We start from the raw sequence: 20,018 nt of genomic DNA on the forward strand, positions 1-20,018 counted from the left end.
CTGAATCTGCAAAAGCACCAATGGACTGATGTTAAAATCAATTTCCTAAAATACTCTATTCTACCTAAATGTATAAAAATAACTTGATTAAAGTAATGAATAGGCCAATGGAAGACATACCTGGTAAGATAAATGAAGACAGGAGCTGAAAATAATAGAAACTATGTTTGATAAAATCATGACAAGACATTAATTAAAAACCTGTGATACAAGTGATAATTTAAAAATGCCTTTAATAATATATAACAATTTGATGCTGCTTGTGTAGGTGTGTGTATGTATTTATATGGAAATAACAGTAGCAAAATATCAGGAAAATCACAAAAGGGAAAACTAAAAATATAAATTCAGCATCAAAGAAAAATAAGTTGCATCTGAGATGTAACTGAGAAAAACAAAGATAGCCTCTATAATTACAAAATAAAATGCAATCGTAAGACTTCTGCAGTTGTTCATGAAAGTTTTGTAAAATTGAAATCTTCAACTAGGGAAATCCCAGGGGACTGGAAAAAATTAAAAACTTGTTTGTAAGGCAAGTAGGCAACAATCCGCCTGCCTGCCTATTTATCATTTGGCAAGAGTTCAGAAGTGGTTTCCCACTTCCTAGGGCTGAGAGAGAGTGGACTGGCCCAAGGTCATCCGATTGGCTTCAGATTTAATGTAGAACTAGAACTTGGCTCTCCCAGTTTCTAGGCTGACGCCTCAACCACTACACCAAACTGGCTCTCTGCTAATATACATTAGCATTTTATTAATATAATTTGTTGGTGGTAACTTTAGGTAAAAGTTCTTCCTCCATACATGAATGAAGAAGGACACTAAAGGGCTACAGATTAAATGATAACACATATTAAAAAAGAAAGGATATTCCAATTTGTAATGAATTTTGTATATTCTTATCTTCCAAGAAAATGTTCGACAGTGGAATGTTATATTTTGTCACAAAATCTCTAAAGCAATGGCTATCTTTTTAAAACCAGTTTTCATTTATTTTAGACCTGCCATGATCATTGCTTTGAGTTGGTGATAGATGTCCTAATACCTGTAAGCACCACATTGCCAATGCCTGCCCCATGCAATAGACAGGGTCTATTGTTCAGAGTTTTCACTCTATCAGTATCGGAATGCTTGCTTAAAGGCAAGAACAATTATAAGGACATAAGACTAATTTTTTTGCTATCAGATAGATTAAATGCCAACAGAATCTGAATACTTTGCTATGCAATGTCCCAATATTTGCTCTCTACAATATCTTTATACTAAGATATAACTCCTGAGTGAGAAATACTTTAATTAAATGAGTACGTCCCTTAAAGAAAGTTGTCTCCCATTTGATAATTTCACATAGAGGCAGCAGTGTTGTGAAAAGTGGTTACTGGTAATGGATTCGGTATACCACTATGAATTTGATAGCCAATGTTTGAGAACATTTATTATAGAAACATTTATAAAAAGAAGCTGTGCTACAAGACAGTATTTTAGAAAAATTCCCTACACTTCCAGTGCATTTGAACTGCTATATGGAAAGCATTAGTTGTAGTATGCAAAAATAATTAGGCAGAAATTATATTCTCAGAACTAAACAAAACTTTCCTTTGAACAGAGGGCATAGGATTGCACTGAAAATAACTCCATCAAGTCATTGCTTTATAAGAACCTGCTCATGTTCTTCAGTTTAAATATTTAGTTTTTCTCTAAATATCAACATATGATCTTTGGAAGTACAAAACCCCAAAGTAAACATCTGTGCTGGAAACCAGGTTCCGCCCTCATGTAGAAATTTAGGGCATGTCCAGAAAATGGGCAGCTCTGCATAAGATTTCTGATCAGGAATGAAAGAGAGATATAAGGCAAATTGTGTGTCTGCAACCATCCATGTGTGAAGCCTGTAACACACAGTTGGGACACACAGTTTTTCAAGCATGAGCAGACCAATATGCAGTACATGTAGTCCTCGACTTACGACCACAATTGAGCCCAAAATTTCCATTGCTAAGTGAGACAATTGTTAAGTGAGTTTTGCCCCTTTTTATGGCCTTTCTTGGCAGTTAAATGGATCACTGTAATTGTTACATTGGCAGTGCGGTTCTTAAGTGAAGCTGACTTCCCCATTGAATTTGGTTGTCAGAAGGTTGCAAAAGGCGACCGCATGATCCTGGGACACTGTAACCGTTATAAATATGAGCCAGTTGCCAAGTGGCTGAATTCTGTTCACGTGACCATGGGGATGCTGCAATGGCCATGTGAAAAATGATCATAAATTTCACTATTGTTGCAACTTCGTGGGGGTCACTAAATGAATGATTGTAAATTAAGGACTACCTATAATTATGCACTCGCACTAGGGACTGCTAGCCATAAGTTTTCACATTCTGTGAGAAACTGAATCATGCTAAGTATCTTTACTGACCTCTGGTGGGAAAACTGTGGAAATGAAGACCCACACTCTTCCCAGTTCTATAAAAAAAATCTAAAGCACGGGTGTCAAACTCATGGCGTCACACTGCTGTCACATGACATTTCCCGATGTTTTTTCCCTTTGTGGAGCTGGGGTGGGCGTGGCCTGCATGTGACACATCCAGCCCGCAGGCTGCCAGTTTGACACCCCTGATGACTTCTTTCTACAATCTAAGAGGTACTCCAATTCCATACCTTGTCCTGTTCTCTCTACTCTTCCACTGTTCTGCCGTGATGACCAGCACCAAAGGTAGCCCCCAGAAAGTCCCTGCTGTGGAATACCTAGCACCAATATTGTTACAATGTCCTTATTTGCATGATAAAGGGATTTCCTGAGTTAGAAGTTCTTATGGATTCCTAGCAACATCTGGGGGAAGGAAGACAGATTTTCATCCTAGTTGTTGCTCTTGCACTGTGGAGAAGATACTGCTCGTAGAGCTTGTCCAGGCAGATGGCTTGGCTGAGTCAATATTGACGTGATTTTGCTCAGCTGCAGAAGAGAGCCAGAGATAGCTACAAAAAAACAACAACAAAAAAAAAAACCCACACACAAAACCCCTATTAATAATAAATTAAATATATGATCCCTAGAAATGCAATCCTTGTGAACAACAGCCATAACTACATATACTTTTCTTGCATAGCCAATATCTTGTGATAATTCCTGCCTTTCCTCTGCTCCAAATCAAGACATGGTTGTGCAGTTTTCATTCTATTTCACACTTACATTTTGAGTTACATATTATGGTAGCAAAATCACAATAGGCAGGCAAATTATAGAATTAAGATAAATCTTCCAATTCCTCCTTTCATTTTTCTCATATAGAACTTATGACTGCCTATCTCACATAATGACCTTAGCTGATTCATAACCACCAATAAAAACAATTGGCTGAAATAAAAGCAGAACAAACTTCCCACTAGGAGCCAGAACAAACAAATATTTGACTGCCTGACTCAACCCCATCCCAGCCCAATGTTTGGGAAAAGAACCATATCTTCATAGCCTTCTGAAGGCTAAAAGGGCAGGAGTAGTTTCCCAGTACTTCAGATGCTATGTTTATTTCATGCTCTGAAGCAAAGGTACTCTGTTTTAGATCAAGTCCCAGATAGGATCTTGGAATGCTTTCAAGGTATTCATTTGAAAAAAATCTGTCTAGAGTTTTCAGATTTCTTTGCTATTCTAATTTGTCCTACCAAAGTGCAAAACCATACCAGGCCGCAAGATGGGTAATGTGCAGTGTTGCTCCAACCAGTTCATCACCGATTGGCAGAAATCCTTGATGTTGCCTGTGTTCACCGTTGTAGTATAGCTCTCAAACAGTGGTTTAATTATAACACTGAACTGCAAGTTGAAAGGAGTTAAGGATTCATTACAATCAACTTTTCCCATTTAAAATTTTGCTGTGGCAAAATTTATCAGACTTTATGCCCCCAATTTGTTCCTCTGCAGTAACCAAATAAATCCCGCTTTGTTAGTTCTTGATGGATACAATCCAAAAACGCCAGTCCTCTAATGTGCGCTGACGTACATATTCTTCATAGAATTCAGAAGCCTGATTTGATTGTGGAGGTAATACAGGAGCTCCATTAGGTGGAAGTTGGCGCTGGAATTTACTGCAGAAAAACAAACAACCCTCAACCATATAAACGTCCTTTACTCAGATCAAGTGACAGCTCAACCATTCAAATCTACTATTCAACTTACTCAATGGCAGTGCTCAACTCTTCAATTTCTCCACGCAGTCTTTCTGCCATTTCCTGATTTTGTCGGCGTTCTTGCTGAAGTCTTCCTACATATGCTACACTCTTCTGCAAGAGTAGCGCTTTGCTGAGCTGAGAGCATACAAGATGGAACAGAAGAAGGGAAGGCAAACAGTTCCAAGAGGATCAGAGGAGCAATGGGAAAGACGAGATAAATACTAACCTTCTTTCTTACAGGGAAAAGATATGTACCTTAGTGCTGATTTGGTCAGATCCTGATAGTACTAGACTGGCAAGAGTGTTAAAGCCCGAGCTGATGATCATACGACGGGCACAGTCAGCAGAAGTAAAATTTGATCGGCAGCTTCCCTGCAAGGGACAATTGTATTCTGACAATTCTCAGCTTTGCAGTTCATTCAATTGGGCTACACAAGATAAGGCATTGTTTTTGATCTGCAGAAGACATATGGCATGAGAGGGTGGGGTACGTGGGTGTAGTCAGGTGAGATTAATATATTTATTTAATCAAAAAGAAGATCACTCTGAATTTAAGAAAACTAACTTCACCCCAGGTGTTATAAACATAAATAATATTGCCACCTCTACTACCATATTCTGATTCTGATACTCTTCAGATTTAAAAACAACAGGAGAAACATGATCTCCCTTTCAAATAGTGATCTTCTCACCTGAATAGGATTATGTTTGTACTTTTCCTGGTGACTACACAGATTCTTCTCCTTGGCTAACGTCTGGGCTGAGGAACCTGGAACAATTTCCAAAATATAGGGGTTAAATGGGCTTGTATCCTGTTTTCACCTAAATGTGATATATATATAGACTAAATAAAGTAAAGGAATAGATGAAACAGGACATGTGAAACGATTCCAAACCATGCCTAGCATGTTTACCAGTATCAAGCAAGGCAGCAGCTGAGACAGGAACTGGTGAAAGCTCCTTTGTAATGGAGACTGACCTCAATAGGACATCAGCAGGGAACTTGGAGGTGCCACAAATCTGCTGGATAATTAAAAAAAAAGTTATCAGCTAGGGATCAAAATGAATTATGAAGGATAAACTGTGCCTATCAATCCAAGAAGACCTAAATATTTATTGAAAGGCCTTCCGCACAGAAGGTGGCAAAATCGGAGCTGCTCATCTTTACCCTTTTCAGAAGATAGCAAAAGAGAACATCTTTACCTGAGCAGATTTCGTAGCTGAAGTGAAGGGCAGTGGGACAAGACCTAGAAATGAAAGAAAGAGGATTTTTTTTTTCTGTTTCCAGCCTCTATGGGCCCCCAGTCATTAGAAATCTTGGCTGGTTAATGATCCCTACCAGGAAAAGAACACAAAATTTGGCAATTCTCCAGTAAACTACATTAGTTAGTTAGAGAGCCAGCCTTCTGAAATAAATCCCACTTACTTTATCTAGAAATTAAAGCCACCAGTTGTTACTTAAAATGATGGGCATCTCACTCAGCATGTCAACTAATATAAAAAAAATCCAAGTAAACCTGGCCACCTCACAATCATTGTTTTCATCTAAAATTTTGGCATGTAGTACTCAGCTTGAAAACTACTCAGAATTTATTAATAGTTGCCTATACAAAGAGTAGAAAAGGAATTCTGGAGTTTAATTTTGCCCTTGTTATTTTTAAATTAAGAATATGCACTCTGAATATGAGTATGAGCTTTGCATTTCAATTAGTGCATTTCAATATTATTTCAATTTGGGAATTAAGGAAATCTTTCAATAAAGTGGTTATGTAGATCTTAAAATTTGTACATGGACTTTAAATGGTCCAAGGAAAAATACATTGGAAAAATATAACCAAGAAAAGCAAGTGTTGGACAGCATGCAGCTGTCATGCTTTTACATAAGTAACTCCTAAAACTGTAATTGAAAACAATAATCTGCTATTTCCTTTATACATTTAAATTTACCGTATTTGCCGGCGTATAAGACGACTGGGCGTATAAGACGAGCCCCCAACATTTCCACTCAAAATATAGTTTTTGTTATATACTCGCAGTATAAGACGACCCCCCACTTGGAGGCATGCTTTTCAAGGCAAAAAGTCGTCTCATACACCGGCAAATACGGTAAGTTGTAACACTTGGGGTATTCTGGATATAATTCTTGATTGACACCCCCAACCCCTTTCCCCCAAACTTACAAAGCCACCAAAATGCTTTAGACAGGCAGCTTCGCCTTTCTCAGGCTGGCACTCAATTCCTCTCCCTTTCTTTGTGACAGCCCCGCGTGCGTGCCATCGGGACTCCAAGGGTGGGGGATGGACAGCTGCCAACTCTCTCTCTCTCTCTCTCTCTCTGTGTGTGTGTGTGTGTGTGTGTGTGTGTGGTGGGAGGGTAATTCCGGCTATCTCTGGCCTCCGCTCGGTTTTAAAGTCGCTTGGCCGGTTCCCAAGTCGCAGCGCGCGCTGGCCGGGAGACGCGGCGCCGGGTGAAAGCTCGGTGCAGGGAGGCAGATCTTTCTCTCTTAAGCGAGGAGGGAGGAGGGGACAAGAGGAGGGACGGGATGGGACAGGGGGCGGGAGGAGGGCGCCGCCTTCTTCACCGCCCACCGGACCCTTTTCTTCCCAAGGGGACCCTGGAAAGCAGCTCGGGAGCCGGGTGGCCCTGCCCAGCGGGGTCCCATCAGGAACTTCCTGAGGACACCCCCCCGCCCCAAGCACAGCCCTCCCGGTCTTTCAAAGAGGGAGGGAGAAGCGGGAGGAGCAAATTGCCGCCCCCGCCCGCTGCCCAGAAGGAGGGGCGCCACAGTCCACCCCCACCACCTTCTCCCCCACTCCCGGGCCATTACGCGGCTCGGGGCTGGCTGGGCGAAGCGGCCCGCCAGAGACCCTCCCGCTCCACCCCCACCCCACCTCCAGATTGGCCTCGCAGCGCCCGAGCCGGGCGGAGGGTGGGTGGGTGGGAGGGAGGAGGAGGAAGAGACTTCGGCTGGGCTTGAAGGGGCTTCGCAAGTTGCGGAGCTCCGCCCCGTCGCTCTTGCACCGGTGACAATGTATTTACCGCGTATAAGACGACCCCCCACTTGGAGGCATGTTTTTAGGGCAAAAAAGTCGTCTTATACGCCGGCAAATACGGTATATGTATACTGTGTTCTTAAATTTACAGACTAACATCCTAAATCTACTGGTCACTGTTACATAATTTTCAACTGATGACAGTCTGAAAATCAAATGTCTACCCAGGTGTAGACACATTTTGACATGTATATCAAAAAAGGCAAGATGGTAACCATGTCCTTGTGATTGAAGCTCTATTATTTTACATGCGTACATGCGTTGACCTGTTTAAAAAGGGGGCAGGGCACCAACTGAATGGTTGTAGCCAGATTATTTATTTATTATTATTATTATTATTAAGTATTATTATTATTAATTATTATTATTATTAATTATTATTATTATTAATTATTAATTATTATTAATTATTATTATTATTATTATTATTATTATTATTATTATTATTATTATTATTATTATTATTATTATTATTATTATTATTATTTTGCTGTTTCCCCCCCACCTCAATACCTGGTGACTGTTGTAAAACTAGCTCGGATAAGTGCACAAATCCCCAGTATTACTTAAAAACCAAAAAGCAAAAGTCCAAAGAAAGCTGAACTAGTGCTAAGCCCCATTTCTCCTCTCTACGGAGCCCTGCTTAGCAGTACGTACCAGCTGTAGGTAGTGGTGTGAAGGAGGCCTGGGGTGTTACTGGCTGATGATGAGTAGGAGAAGGTGCTGGAGCAATCCGCTGAAACTGCCTGACCCCGCGACCCTTGGATGTGGAACCACAGTTTGGCATAACAAAAGATCCCGCAGGAGGGGATGGCAGGGTCTTTTCCAATCCAGTGTTACTGACGACAGAAAAGACAAATGCGGTTTGTGGCTGAAGGTGCAAGATGGGAGGGGCAGGTGGAGGGCTGATCCTTGGAGGAGAGGTAGGGAAGAATGGCAAGAAGATCTGCTGTCCAGTCAGAGGTGTAGGCAGCTCCACATCCAGAAGTGGGTCTCCCAATGGTGAGAGCTCCTTAGCGTGAGGGGCAACTGGAGGCAAATCTGAGGTGTCTTGGTGTAAGGCCGTAGCATCTGGCAGAGGTGCAGGAACCTAGGAAAGGCTAAGGAAATGTCAGCTCTTATACAGAATTTGTTTTAATTCTGTCAGCACTTTCTTACTGTTGCATAAGGAAGGGTGGGAGGAAAAGATTAATTACAGATGGACCTTGCTTAATGACCATTCAAATTAACAACAGTCACCAGGAAAAAATGCTTTACAACCTGAAAAGCACTTCTGGAACCCCCCACACACACTCCCCACTCCCCACGGTCATGTGATGCCGTTCTGGGTGCTTGGCCAACCTATTCATACTTATCACTAGTTACCCAGTGTCTGCAATCAGAAAATCAATGGGAAAGCCAGCAGGGAAAGTTGCAAGCTGCTGTTGCTACCTGTTGAGAGGACTTAAGTGAGATGTCACATGATTGCTTTGCTCAATGAACATGATCCCAATATTCCCAGTTGCAATGGTTACGTGATCGCCAAAGGGAGAGGCAAGGATTTTAGTACGTAAAGCCTCTCGGTGCATGGATTTTAACATGCTAAAATCCTTGTTTCCCTAACCTCTCTCTTCGGAGATCATTTATGATTGCAACTGGGAGTGTTGGGATCATGGTCATTGAGCGAAGCAGCCATGTGACATCTCACTTAATGATCTCTTCGCTCCTTGTCTGAGTTTCCATTCCCAACTGTGCTCCTTAAGCAATGACTGCCTTTAATTTCTGGTTTAAATTCATAACCAGGTACAACACACAATTTGTAGTAAAAGTAGTAGCTATAAAAGTAGTAATAAATTATATAGTTCTTTATGTATGGTTTAGTTCACCTTATATAGGAATATACCAGGAAAATATAATCCAGAAAATAAAATAATGGATTGAAATAATTATCTGGGTTGGTTGGGCTACACTTTTCAAACTGTAGTTTTCATTCCCTGTAGGAAAACTTCTAATAGAAAATAATAATCCTCACTTTATACATATGAAACTAAGTGCTAACCTTATTGTGGCTATTGTAATAGATGACTGGATATACTGCTTCTCCTTACCTGGAATATAGGCTGAGAACGACAAGAAGTAATAAATTCTGTGAAAAGAAAAAGGTAGGGTAGATGATTAGGATGAGTCAATGAGTAATAAAAGTGAGGATTGTCTGATAAGCTCAATCAATTAAGCAGATAAGGATTTTTCTCTGTTAGTGGTATTTAAAAAAATTCATAAACAAGAACATGGACAATATGGGGCTGGAACCTGAGGAAAGAAAAAGCAACTTATATATTTTGCCTGACTATATCATATAATAGTTGTCATGGATAGAGAGAAATTAAGTCTCTCTCTCTGTGTGTGTGTGTGTCCCCGCACACATATGCAGGGACTACAATGCAAGTTGTATTAATCTTCTTCCAAGTATATTTGATAGTAACCATATTAATATTAGTCACAATCTTTAAATTTTTAGTAAGAAGAATGGCCCAATTTTCATAATTAAATTTTTATATCTTAATCTGATTCCTTGCAAATCTCCATAAAGGAGACAATAGTAATGTGCATTAGATTTTAAATTATTGGCAAAAGGTTCTGAATTGTAGATGGAAACAACTCTATTCAGATTTATGTTTAGGAGATAGGATCTCCTTTTTGAGCAGGGTCTAGAATACCTCCAAGGTCAATTCCAGCTCTCTTCTGTTCTGTTTTGTTCTATTCTATTTCAATCCTTGTGTGTTAAATCAGAAATCAGATTACCTTTTCTGATACTGTTCGATGAGATAGATAAAATGTAAAGTCATCCTCATATTGAGCTTGATTCTGGATGCCTACACAGAGAGGTCTACCTTGTTTATTTGGTTGCAATATGGAAATGGTTTCCAGGATGTTTTTAAACCTTCCAGTCTACTCTACAGCTCCAATATTCCTTAGTGGTCTCCCATCAAAATACCAATCAAAAACCAGAATAGAAATGGAAGAACGCATGATTGAATTGACTATAGATCATGAACGATGAAAGGAGATGATGGCCAGGCAGCCTTTTAAACAGTCTTGACAAAGGTAAGGAAACAAATGAAAGATAAATGTGATGACCCAGGGTGGGATACAAAAGCAACAAAGTCACAAAAACAGGTGAAGTCCCTTTAATTCCTTCACCTTGGCTGCAAAGATCCAATTATCATTGACTGGAGAAAAAACTCCCCCACAAACAGTCGCGAAAAGGAAGAACTTCCATTCAAACTCAAAATACATATAAATTATAAATAGAAAAAAAACAACGCAAACTACACTGAAGCAATTAATGAGACAAGGCAGGATAAGGGCTTGAAGATGTCCACAGATATCGAAATAGACACACTGGGAAGGATGCCAGAACTCAGATAAGAACTGACAGACTAGAAATATTTTCACGCTTTGCTTCCAGGACTGGCCCATGTGCAGTTTGTCCTTTTAAACAGTCCTCACAGCTGCAGCCCATGAAGGGGATCAAGGCCCTTTCCTCCCCGTAGACCACGCCATTCACGTTTCTCCCTTATCTGCTCCTCCCTGCGTGCCCTAGGATGAAGAGGGGATGGGCCTGGATCTTTCTCTGAATGCCCAGCCAGCCTGTGCCCTTCCCCAGTTTCCTCCACAACCTCCGGAGCCACACTCCCACTCCCCTGTGGCTGTTCCTCCTCTCCCTCTGAGTCAGATTCTAACAGGGGCATGACAATAAAGAAAGACAGAATGAAAGACCAATTTAGGTTCCAGGACCATAGTATGGGAATACCGTGCAGCATGTTCACCAGAGAAATAGTGTTGATCAATGGTTAGAGCAAGATGGAGCATGTATATTAACTAAATCAAAAGCTATTATCCGGGATTCAACTAGTGAATATCCAGTGCCTCTTTCTTTTGTGCTTTTTTAACTTTTCAGTTTGAGTTGGCAATTGAATGATTTTGGTGAATTACAGAAATTACTAATTAATTCCTCTATTGATTTATTAAGCCTGCTATGAAATAGATGGATCAAGTGGGATTAGATTCAAGTGCTACAATATAAAATATACTCATCTGGGATTCAAACTAGACAATGGTGCTGTTTTGTTGCACAACCTTTTCAATTTCTATTCTGCCTCTTTCTGCCTACTCACTCAATCAAGAAACCTTTTATTTTTTTATTCTGCAAAATATAGTGTTTTTGTCAAGTCTGTTGATCCTTTAGCCTTGAGCATAAATGTTACATTAAAAAATAACATCAGCACTATGAGAATTACATTACTATTATTACCGGTATATAAATGCTAAAAAATATTATTTTCATTTATTCACTTTTACAATCACTGATTTGCACACTTGTAGACTTGTAGAATCTTAGAAGACAGGATTTTGCCAGAGCAAAACTCTGCTCTTATTTCCTGTGACTTAGGCTGTCTTTGTTCCCTAGCTATACCTCTGAGCCAATGTAAGTAATCAAGGACTCTAATACTATTTATTGTTGAGGTCAGAAACCAACCTTTCATAATCTGGGGATTAATTTGAGGCTTTTGAAAATAAGTCAGTAATCTCATTTTCTCCCAAAGCATGAGATTTAGATACTTTGCATTTTGAGATTGTGAAAACATTTTCCCACTAAACATACACTAAATAATGGAAACAGATATAGGGAGTCCAGCAATACATTCCCATGCTGTACACTTTTCACATATGTGAAATTTTTTAAAACAATAGCCTTGATTTGACCCTAAGAAACTATGCAAAGGTCATTTAAAAATATAAATCTTTTGTCTACATGGAATGTTCCACCAGATCACATAATTCAACAGTTATATAAAATTGGGGATTTTTTGTTACCGTGAATAGGGTCCAAAGTATTCACAAATTCTTCTCCAAAATTGGGGTGAAGTTGGGTCAGAGTAGGCTGGATCATGTCAGCATTACCCTGGTGAGCTGAAGACATAAAATAAGGGGACACTGGGTAGCTTATAGCATTAAAAATCCACAATGTAAAACTCTTAAAATGCCACCTTCTCTGCTGCTGCAATTACTCTACCCTCTTGACAATCAATACAATTAGTCTAGTCCAGGGGTATCAAACTCGATTTCATTGACGGCTGTATCAGGGTTGTGTTTGACCTCGGGGTGTGTGTGTGGCCAGGGTGGCCATGGCCAGTTTGACATCACTCGTGTTGAGGGCGCCTGTGGTGGCCCAAGTGCTCTGCCAGTGAAAATGGGCTCCTGAGCTTCGTTTTCAGCCGCACTGGCCTCCTGCAACCCTCTGCCAGTGAAAACGGAGCTCAGGAGGGTCTCTGTTATCGCTGGCAGAGGAACCACAGGCCAGTCCTTCTCAATTTTTAGAGCAGCCGCACAGGCCAGATCTAAGCGCTCCGCAGGCCAGATCCAGCCCATGGGCCTTGAGTTTGACACCCCTGGTCTAGTCACTAGCCACTCCATAGTTTGGGTCCCCCACGTTCTTGTCTTCAGGGTCTTCTAGAAAAGTACCGAGGGGGGGGGGCGTATTTTATATCTGAGGGAATGCTCTTCCATAGGGAGGGGGGCACAATTGAGTCAACCCTTTTTCTTGGTTCTACCTAATGTACTTTCCTAATAAATGGGGCCCATAACATATCCTGCTTCCTGTTCTGGTAGACCAGGAAGATGTAATTGGAGAGATGCAGTCTTTCAAATAAATTGGCCCCAAGCCCTGCATGGTTTTAAAGGTTATAAGCAGTACCTTGAATTGAACCCAGAAGCAAATTGGCAACCAATGCAGAACCTACAAAGGACATGATACATGCATGAACCTAGGCTTTTGTAACACTGTATGAGTTGCTACATTTTGAACCAACTGAAGCTTCTGGATACTCTTCAAGAGCAACTCCATGTAGACTGCATTACAATAGTCCAAATAGGACTTGGGTGACTTTGAGAAGGGCATGTTGGTCCTGGAATGGGCGTAACTGGTGCACAACAAGGAGCAAGTCCTCCTGGCCACGATTGCCACCCTCTCCTCAAGCAGGGGTCACAAGTCCAGGAGAACTCCAGACTATGCACCAGGTCTGTTTGGGGCAGTGCCAACTTCATCCCTGACCACAGATAATTCTCCAAAACCCAAGGAGACCCAAACCCATGACATCTTGCCAAAGTTCAATTTTGGCCTGTTGCCTCAGTAGCTTCCAGGGACCAGGAAAGGGCACTTGAACATTGCTTAACTCAACAAAGGCAGAGATGTACAACTGAGTATTATCATATTGATAATATCTTTCCCCATGGTGATGATCTCGCTCAATATTTTCATGTGGATGTTAAACAGGAGCAGAGAGTACCATCCCATCCTGTTCCTGCCAGATAATCAATGGCATTTGTGTCCCATATCTGGGCCTGAATCCTTATTGAAGGGGATCCAGATACTGTTTCATTCTGGCTCTTCTGGAGATGCCACTTGATCACCTTCTCAACAACTTTCCCCCAAAAGGGAAGATTGGAGACAGGACAAAAATTTATAGCTAAATTTACAGCTTTCATAGTTAAATAGCATGCGTCATACACGGTCTTTACAAGTCGGCAACTAACTCCTATATGGAAGCCCTTGGAAAGCTTTCTGCACTTGGGCATAAAGGAAAAAGTTTCACTATAAAACCATTGTATAAAGGGCATAAAGTGACTTCTCACCAAGACCACGTAAGTTGGGACCACCATAAGGGTTGCGGCTGGAGACCATGGTGTCCAGAAGTACATCCAGATCATGTAAGGGATCAAGCTCCATTGGACCCCCAGTTGCTGTTTCAGTGTTGAGTTCTACCTCTGAAATTGCATCAGACGCCTCCTGCACAAAATAGAGAGGGGGAGCAGAACACATAAGTTCCAGCAAAGGATTGGGGAAGTAAAAGCCTGGAATGCTCAATGATTGTTATTCAAAGTATTCCAGCTTTAGACTCTGCCACAGGGGGGAAGGAAATAGGGAAAGGGAACTTTTGAATATTAAAATAGCACCTGACTAGGATCGCAGATTGGTTTGTCAAACTTCTTCTGCTCCTAAAACAAAAAGACAGGGTGGTTTGGATTAGAATACATTTCTGAGAGAATAATTAGCAAAGGAAATTTTAATTTATTCAATTAAAGATACCACAAAGCAGTAGAGAACTCTTATAAGCAACTGTAAATATTAATAAATGATTAGTGTATATCTTATACAAATGGCAAAAAATCAAAATTATGAATTAACTATAGATGGAGAAAAGGTCTGAAGTACTGATACATAAAAGAGCCCCACTCTGAGGAAGATGGATAGCTTAGAAATATGAAATATAAACAAACATAAAAATAAAAAGGATAAACACCTGGTAAATCTAATACTAGGTCCCATGATTGGGAACTGCTATAATAAAAATTTTCAGTTATAAAAGGCTACTAAAATGCTAGTCAAACACATTTTACAAAATGCCTACAAATGTTGGTGAAAATGTGCAGAAATTCTGTAGAGGTACTTTCATAGTGCCCTTTTTATCCTCATCATGTTTTAAATCTTGTAAATGCAGGCTGAATATGTAGAGTTAAATTATTTTAGGATAGAATTAGATTCTTGGCTGCCACTGCAACAACACAGACAACAAAGAATATCATCTGGGGATGGAAAATTTCAATATAGTGCTACATTCCAGCTATTTTATCACATTGGTATCATGTGTTATCCAAAAAGCTTTACTTGCTTGAGAAGAAACTTACCTGAATATGGAAAAATGTCCTCCATTTGTGATATTCTCTAATAACAACCCCAACCTGGCGTTTCCAATATTTTCCTTCCATGATGACAGCCTAACAAATAAATAAAGGTACAGAAGTTAAATAAAGGTAAAGAAATAGAATCTGGTATTTATAGAAGAGATTTTGAAATGGAGGGTCTTTGGTGCTCTCTGAGCTTGGTGGTTTCCTTGCAGATATCTCATTACCAAACTAGGTAACATCATCATTGTACTCAGAGAGCATTACACTCTGGTAACTCTTTGTGCTATAAAATCCTTGCTCACCTCAGGCTTGCGATGCTGCTCTATGTCACTGCATTCTAGGGGAGTCACAAAACTGCACACAGGATTCTGCCTCTTCTCCACATCTGTGTCCAAAATGAAACAGAAACAGAACTCTAAATGCCATTGCCACTTTTAGAGACAGACAAATGTACTTTTTGACTGACTGAAAGCTCCCCCAAATTGTACATTCACAAACAGGAAGACAATGTTCATGGGTTTTACAAGCAAAGAAAACAATGATAATGTGATGTTCAGAAGTACATGTTATTGCTTGCACCTCATAATAGTGAATAGAAAATAGTCCTTGATTATAGAATTCATCAAGAACATGGTGTAAGCACCGGACTTTCCCCCTTCAACCGAAAAGAATGAACTTCTGAAAGCTAGGTACTTCAAAAGGAATTCTTTATTGAAAGGAAGTGATCCTGGTACTAGTCAAAGCAGATTCTAAGATGCTTCCAGGCATACAGTAATGGATAAAGGGAGTTAGAACCCCTCCCCTTATTCTGATGTGGATTTAGTCAAACAAAGAACCAACATGTTAATTCCCCCCCCCCTGTTTTTTTCCTGCATCTTAGAAGAGTATCTTAGAAGAGTTTCCCAGGAAGTATCTTTCAGAGCTGGAATTCTTATGGTCCTTTCTCCTCTTGCTATCTCTCCAAGAGGTGACAAGTTTCTAGACATCTGGCTCCAGTCCTCCAGTTGTATATCATGTGCAAGTTATACAGATTCAATATAAGGTTTAAGATATTCAGGTTACATCAAAAAGGATTACTTGTATCAACTCCCCCCCCCCCCCTTCTTCCACTGAAGAATGGCAGATACACGGATCTGACATATGGACTCCTTATGAAAAGAAGGTACCTTGAGAATAAACTTCTGAATTTACCCTGTTCCCATTACTCACACTGTAAGAACCATGCCCTCCAAATAGCATTATTGAGTCGAATCTTGTCACGCTGCAGCAATTTCAGCCCTTTGAAAGTTTTCCATTTGGGAGATACAATTTTCCCACTAAAAATAAAAAAGAACCCAAAGAAACTTCTGTAATATCTGGTATATCTGGATTAAGGAATCAATAAGTCAAGCCAAAAATGATTAAGAAAGCAAAATGAATAGCAATACTACCTCAAAGACTTGACACTATAGATACAAATATCCCTACACTGTTCCAATAAAAGAAGAAAATAAGAAAATTCAAATAGAGTAATAAAACACATGCAATTATTTATCTTTTTGAAAGACTGAGTAATGTGCAAGGTTTCTTTGAAAGTTAGTATCTCATCTCTGGTTTCCCTTCCCCATTGGATTTTATGGCAAAAGGAGATGGATGAACAGGTACACAACAGCAGATCATGCAGAAAACATCTGGAGACTATTAACTATAAATAATATGCTGGTCTCAAGATCAACTGTAACTACTAAATTAGAATGTATTTTTGTTTTTCAACATTTTTTGGTAACAAGTATGAAATGTCAGGGAGACGGGAGATTTAAAAGTGGAAGAGGCTACTGCTTCTCCTTTCCCTATAAAACATTACGAAAAGAGACAAAAATGAATGCACAATAGAGGCCTTGTGCCGAAGCATTCAGAATTCCCTTTTCTCCTTTGTTCCCCAACAACTCTTTGAACCAAGTCTCCTCTAAGAATGTAGAACTCTGGTCTAAGGCTCATATGGCAGATTAATCATGAATAGCTTTCCAGTAAACAATACTCTGTTATAAAGGGCAACTATAAAAGATACAGGCAGCCCTCGACTTAACCACAGTTCATTTAGTGACATTTCAAATTACAACGGCACTGAAAAAAGTGACTTATGACCATTTTTCACACTTATGACCATTGCAACATCCCCATGCTCACGTGATTTACATTTGGATGTTTGACAATTGGTTCATATTTATGACGGTTGCAGTGTCCCAGAGTTATGTGATTACCTTTTGCAACCTTCTGGCAAGCAAAGTCAATGTGGGAAGCCAGATTCACTTAACAACATGTTAGTAACTTAACTGCAGTGGTTGATTTACCAAATGTGGTAAGAAATGTTGTAAAATGGGGCAAAACTCAATAAATTTCTAATTTAGCAAGAGATTTTGGGCTCAATTGTGGTTGTAAGTTGAGGACATTATCAAATGGGTATATATAGGCTCATACTACCAGTTTTACCCAGCAAGTGCAGGCACATAACAAATCAAGCTTTCAACAAAGCTAGTGACATATAAATAAGTTTCTTCTTTTGAACATTTACATACTTTTTGCCCTCAAGTTTAATTCAAATGGCACATTAGAAAATCACTTTTCTACTTCTCGTAATTTTTGAGGCAATCCATAATAGGTTACACCCTTTACTCTTAAAATTGCTTCCAAGAGCCTTTATTTCTACTTGTGAAATGTCTGCTTGGTTCTGAAGTACTCTACACTCACAGGATATTAACAGAGACTTTGAGCCTCTCTGTTTGTGCTCAGGTTCTAGTATGAGGAAGAAACAACAAAAAAGTCTCATTTGAGTAGAGGGTTTTAACTTAATAACATTGCCCAGAAGAGGATAGCACATTTAGAACATTGTTTAGAACTCATGTTTGGGCAAGGCCCATTGTTAACTAGGGTGCAGAATCTAAGGCACAGGTGTCAAACATGCGGTGTCACGTTGCCTCACTTGACATTTTGCGATGCTTTTCCTATTTGTGGAGCTGGGATGGATGTGGCTTGCTCGTGACACATCTGGCCCACGGGCCACCAGTTTGACACTCCTGATCTAAGACAACCTGGAAGGAAGGTATGTTGTCAAATACAGGTAGCTCTTGACTTACGACGATAACTGAGCCCAAAATTTCTGTTGCTAAGTGAAACATTTGTTAAGTGAATTTTGTCCCATTTTATGACCTTTCCAGCCAAAGATGTTAAGTGAATCACTGCAGTTAACTTAGTCTCCCAGTTGTTAAGTGAAACTGGCTTCTCCATTGACTTTGCTTGTCAGAGGATCGCAAAAGGTGATCTCATGATCCTGGGACATCGCAATCGATGGAATAGGAATAGAATAGAATAACGTTATTGTCACTTCAAACGTACACTAATAGGCATACATTAAAAATGAAATTTTGTTGTATAAAAGCTCTCAAAGTTGAACCGGTTGCCAAACATCTAAATTTTTGTCACATGACCATAGAGATGCTGCAAAGGTTTGTAACTCTGAAAATTGGTCCCAAGTCACTTTTTTTCACTGCTGTTGTAACTTTGAACAGTGACTAAATGAGCTGTTATAAGTCGAGGACTACCTGCACAGCTTCAAAGGAAGATTCAAGATTTTGATTTCTGGAAGCTTTGGATCCAATCTACATTGCCTGGGCCGGTCTTCCTGGCCCTTCTCCCTCTTGCGGGTCTTTTATGCGTCAGGAAGTACCAAGCGGGGCCCGCCTCCCTTCGCCACCCCAGCGACCAGGGCCCCCGGCCCTCCTCACCTGTAGGCCAGGGTCATGCATTCGAACAGCTTCGTGAGGGAGGCGTCGATATTGAGCGCGCCGCTGCTGCGCGGCCCGTAGCGGTAGGTCTGACAGGTGCCTTGGTTCACCGTGTCGATGTCGTAGGGAGCCCCGAAACCCTGCTGGGTCGCACTTTCAGCCTTCCCAGCCGCAGTCTCCCCTAACGCTCCGGCCCCTCTGACTCGCTCGGCCGCGCAGCTTTTTTGTAGACCTAAACGAACCGCTGGATCGGCCGAGCTTATGGCCTCTTCGGAACCGAGGTCTGGATCGGGGTCCGACTCGGCGTGGGGTTCCGAGACCATGAAGTGGCCACTGTGGATGATTTGGGAACGGGACATCGCTGCTGCTCCGGCTGCCCTCCTCCGTGTCCGGCTCCACTGAGAACATCGCTAGCATGCCCGGAGCAACGATACTATCGTCACCATGACAACAAAGGATTTCTCCCCCACCCCCGAACTGGAACTTGTAACTTCGGCTGCCAAGGACGCGGGGGAACGAAAGGAGAGGGGGACCCTACCGGACAATCGCCCGAAGTCCGGCCCTACCGCAAGCTCCCATAGCAACAAGGAAAAGGCATTCTGCGCATGTATCCCTCCTCAGTCGCAGAGCATGACGGTTATTGTAGTTGTTTCGACTTTTCTCCGGAGGGCATACATACCACGCGGAACGGTAACTTTAAACTTTTCAAGTTTATTAAACTTGTTATGCCTCAACTATCAAAATCTCTTCGGATTTGGATAATTTGATAAAAAATATACCTGCATTTTTAAGAGGAACTGGATTTATTGATACACCGCTTGTACCCGAAATTAATAAAACACAGAAAACCGGCTGGATAACTTTGGGCCAGTCAATTTCAGCCCAATCCACCTCACAGGGCTGTTGTAGGGGAAATAGGTGTATTAGATATGTTTGCTGCCTAAATTCATACACACAATAACACTACTGCATCATTCTAGGCAAACAGTGGAGAAATGGAAATAGCCTTAATGATATTTTATCAGGCCAATCATTGGAATTGAAAATTGCCTCTACTTCACTGTAATATGAATGGCAAATTACACAATAAACCACAGGCTGTTAAATGCAAACCATTTTCATAAGGTTTTCCAATTATGTGACTATGGAATAACATTTTGAAGCATTTGAAAATTATTAAATGTGAGATACACACATACTAGTGTGTTTATGTTTGTTCTCTCTCTCTCTCTCTCTCTCTTTTCTTAAGTTTTCGTGGGTACTTACATGTATTCAGCTTTGTTCAGGTATTTTCCCACGTCATTATAGTTGTGCTTTT

The 20,018-nt window shown here is 40.6% G+C and overlaps 1 protein-coding gene across 2 annotated transcripts; it reads right to left on the reverse strand.

The window, feature by feature from the left end:
• Nucleotides 1–216: 216 nt before the first annotated feature.
• LOC113424746 (MLX-interacting protein-like) lies at nucleotides 217–19,059 on the reverse strand. Of its 2 annotated transcripts, none has more exons than XM_026686597.2 (17): nucleotides 18,701–19,059; nucleotides 16,149–16,255; nucleotides 15,242–15,324; nucleotides 14,940–15,029; nucleotides 14,208–14,249; nucleotides 13,887–14,040; nucleotides 12,069–12,164; nucleotides 9,299–9,336; nucleotides 7,869–8,301; nucleotides 5,362–5,405; nucleotides 5,073–5,178; nucleotides 4,851–4,927; nucleotides 4,414–4,530; nucleotides 4,166–4,293; nucleotides 3,951–4,074; nucleotides 3,673–3,802; nucleotides 217–2,970 (listed from the first exon to the last, which is right to left on the reverse strand). In XM_026686597.2, exons 1-17 carry the CDS (start codon nucleotides 19,057–19,059, stop codon nucleotides 2,852–2,854), a joined length of 2,247 nt encoding a protein of 748 aa, XP_026542382.2. In that variant the 3' UTR covers nucleotides 217–2,851. The 2 variants fall into 2 exon arrangements, with proteins under 2 accessions (XP_026542382.2, XP_087806601.1); XM_087950475.1 differs by having other exon boundaries at nucleotides 4,851–4,933.
• Nucleotides 19,060–20,018: the final 959 nt, after the last annotated feature.

The sequence above is a fragment of the Notechis scutatus genome, chromosome 1 (genome assembly GCF_049901735.1).
Source record: "Notechis scutatus isolate UNSWTSFEM ecotype Mainland chromosome 1, rNotScu1.2, whole genome shotgun sequence".
Classification (NCBI taxonomy): domain Eukaryota; kingdom Metazoa; phylum Chordata; class Lepidosauria; order Squamata; family Elapidae; genus Notechis; species Notechis scutatus.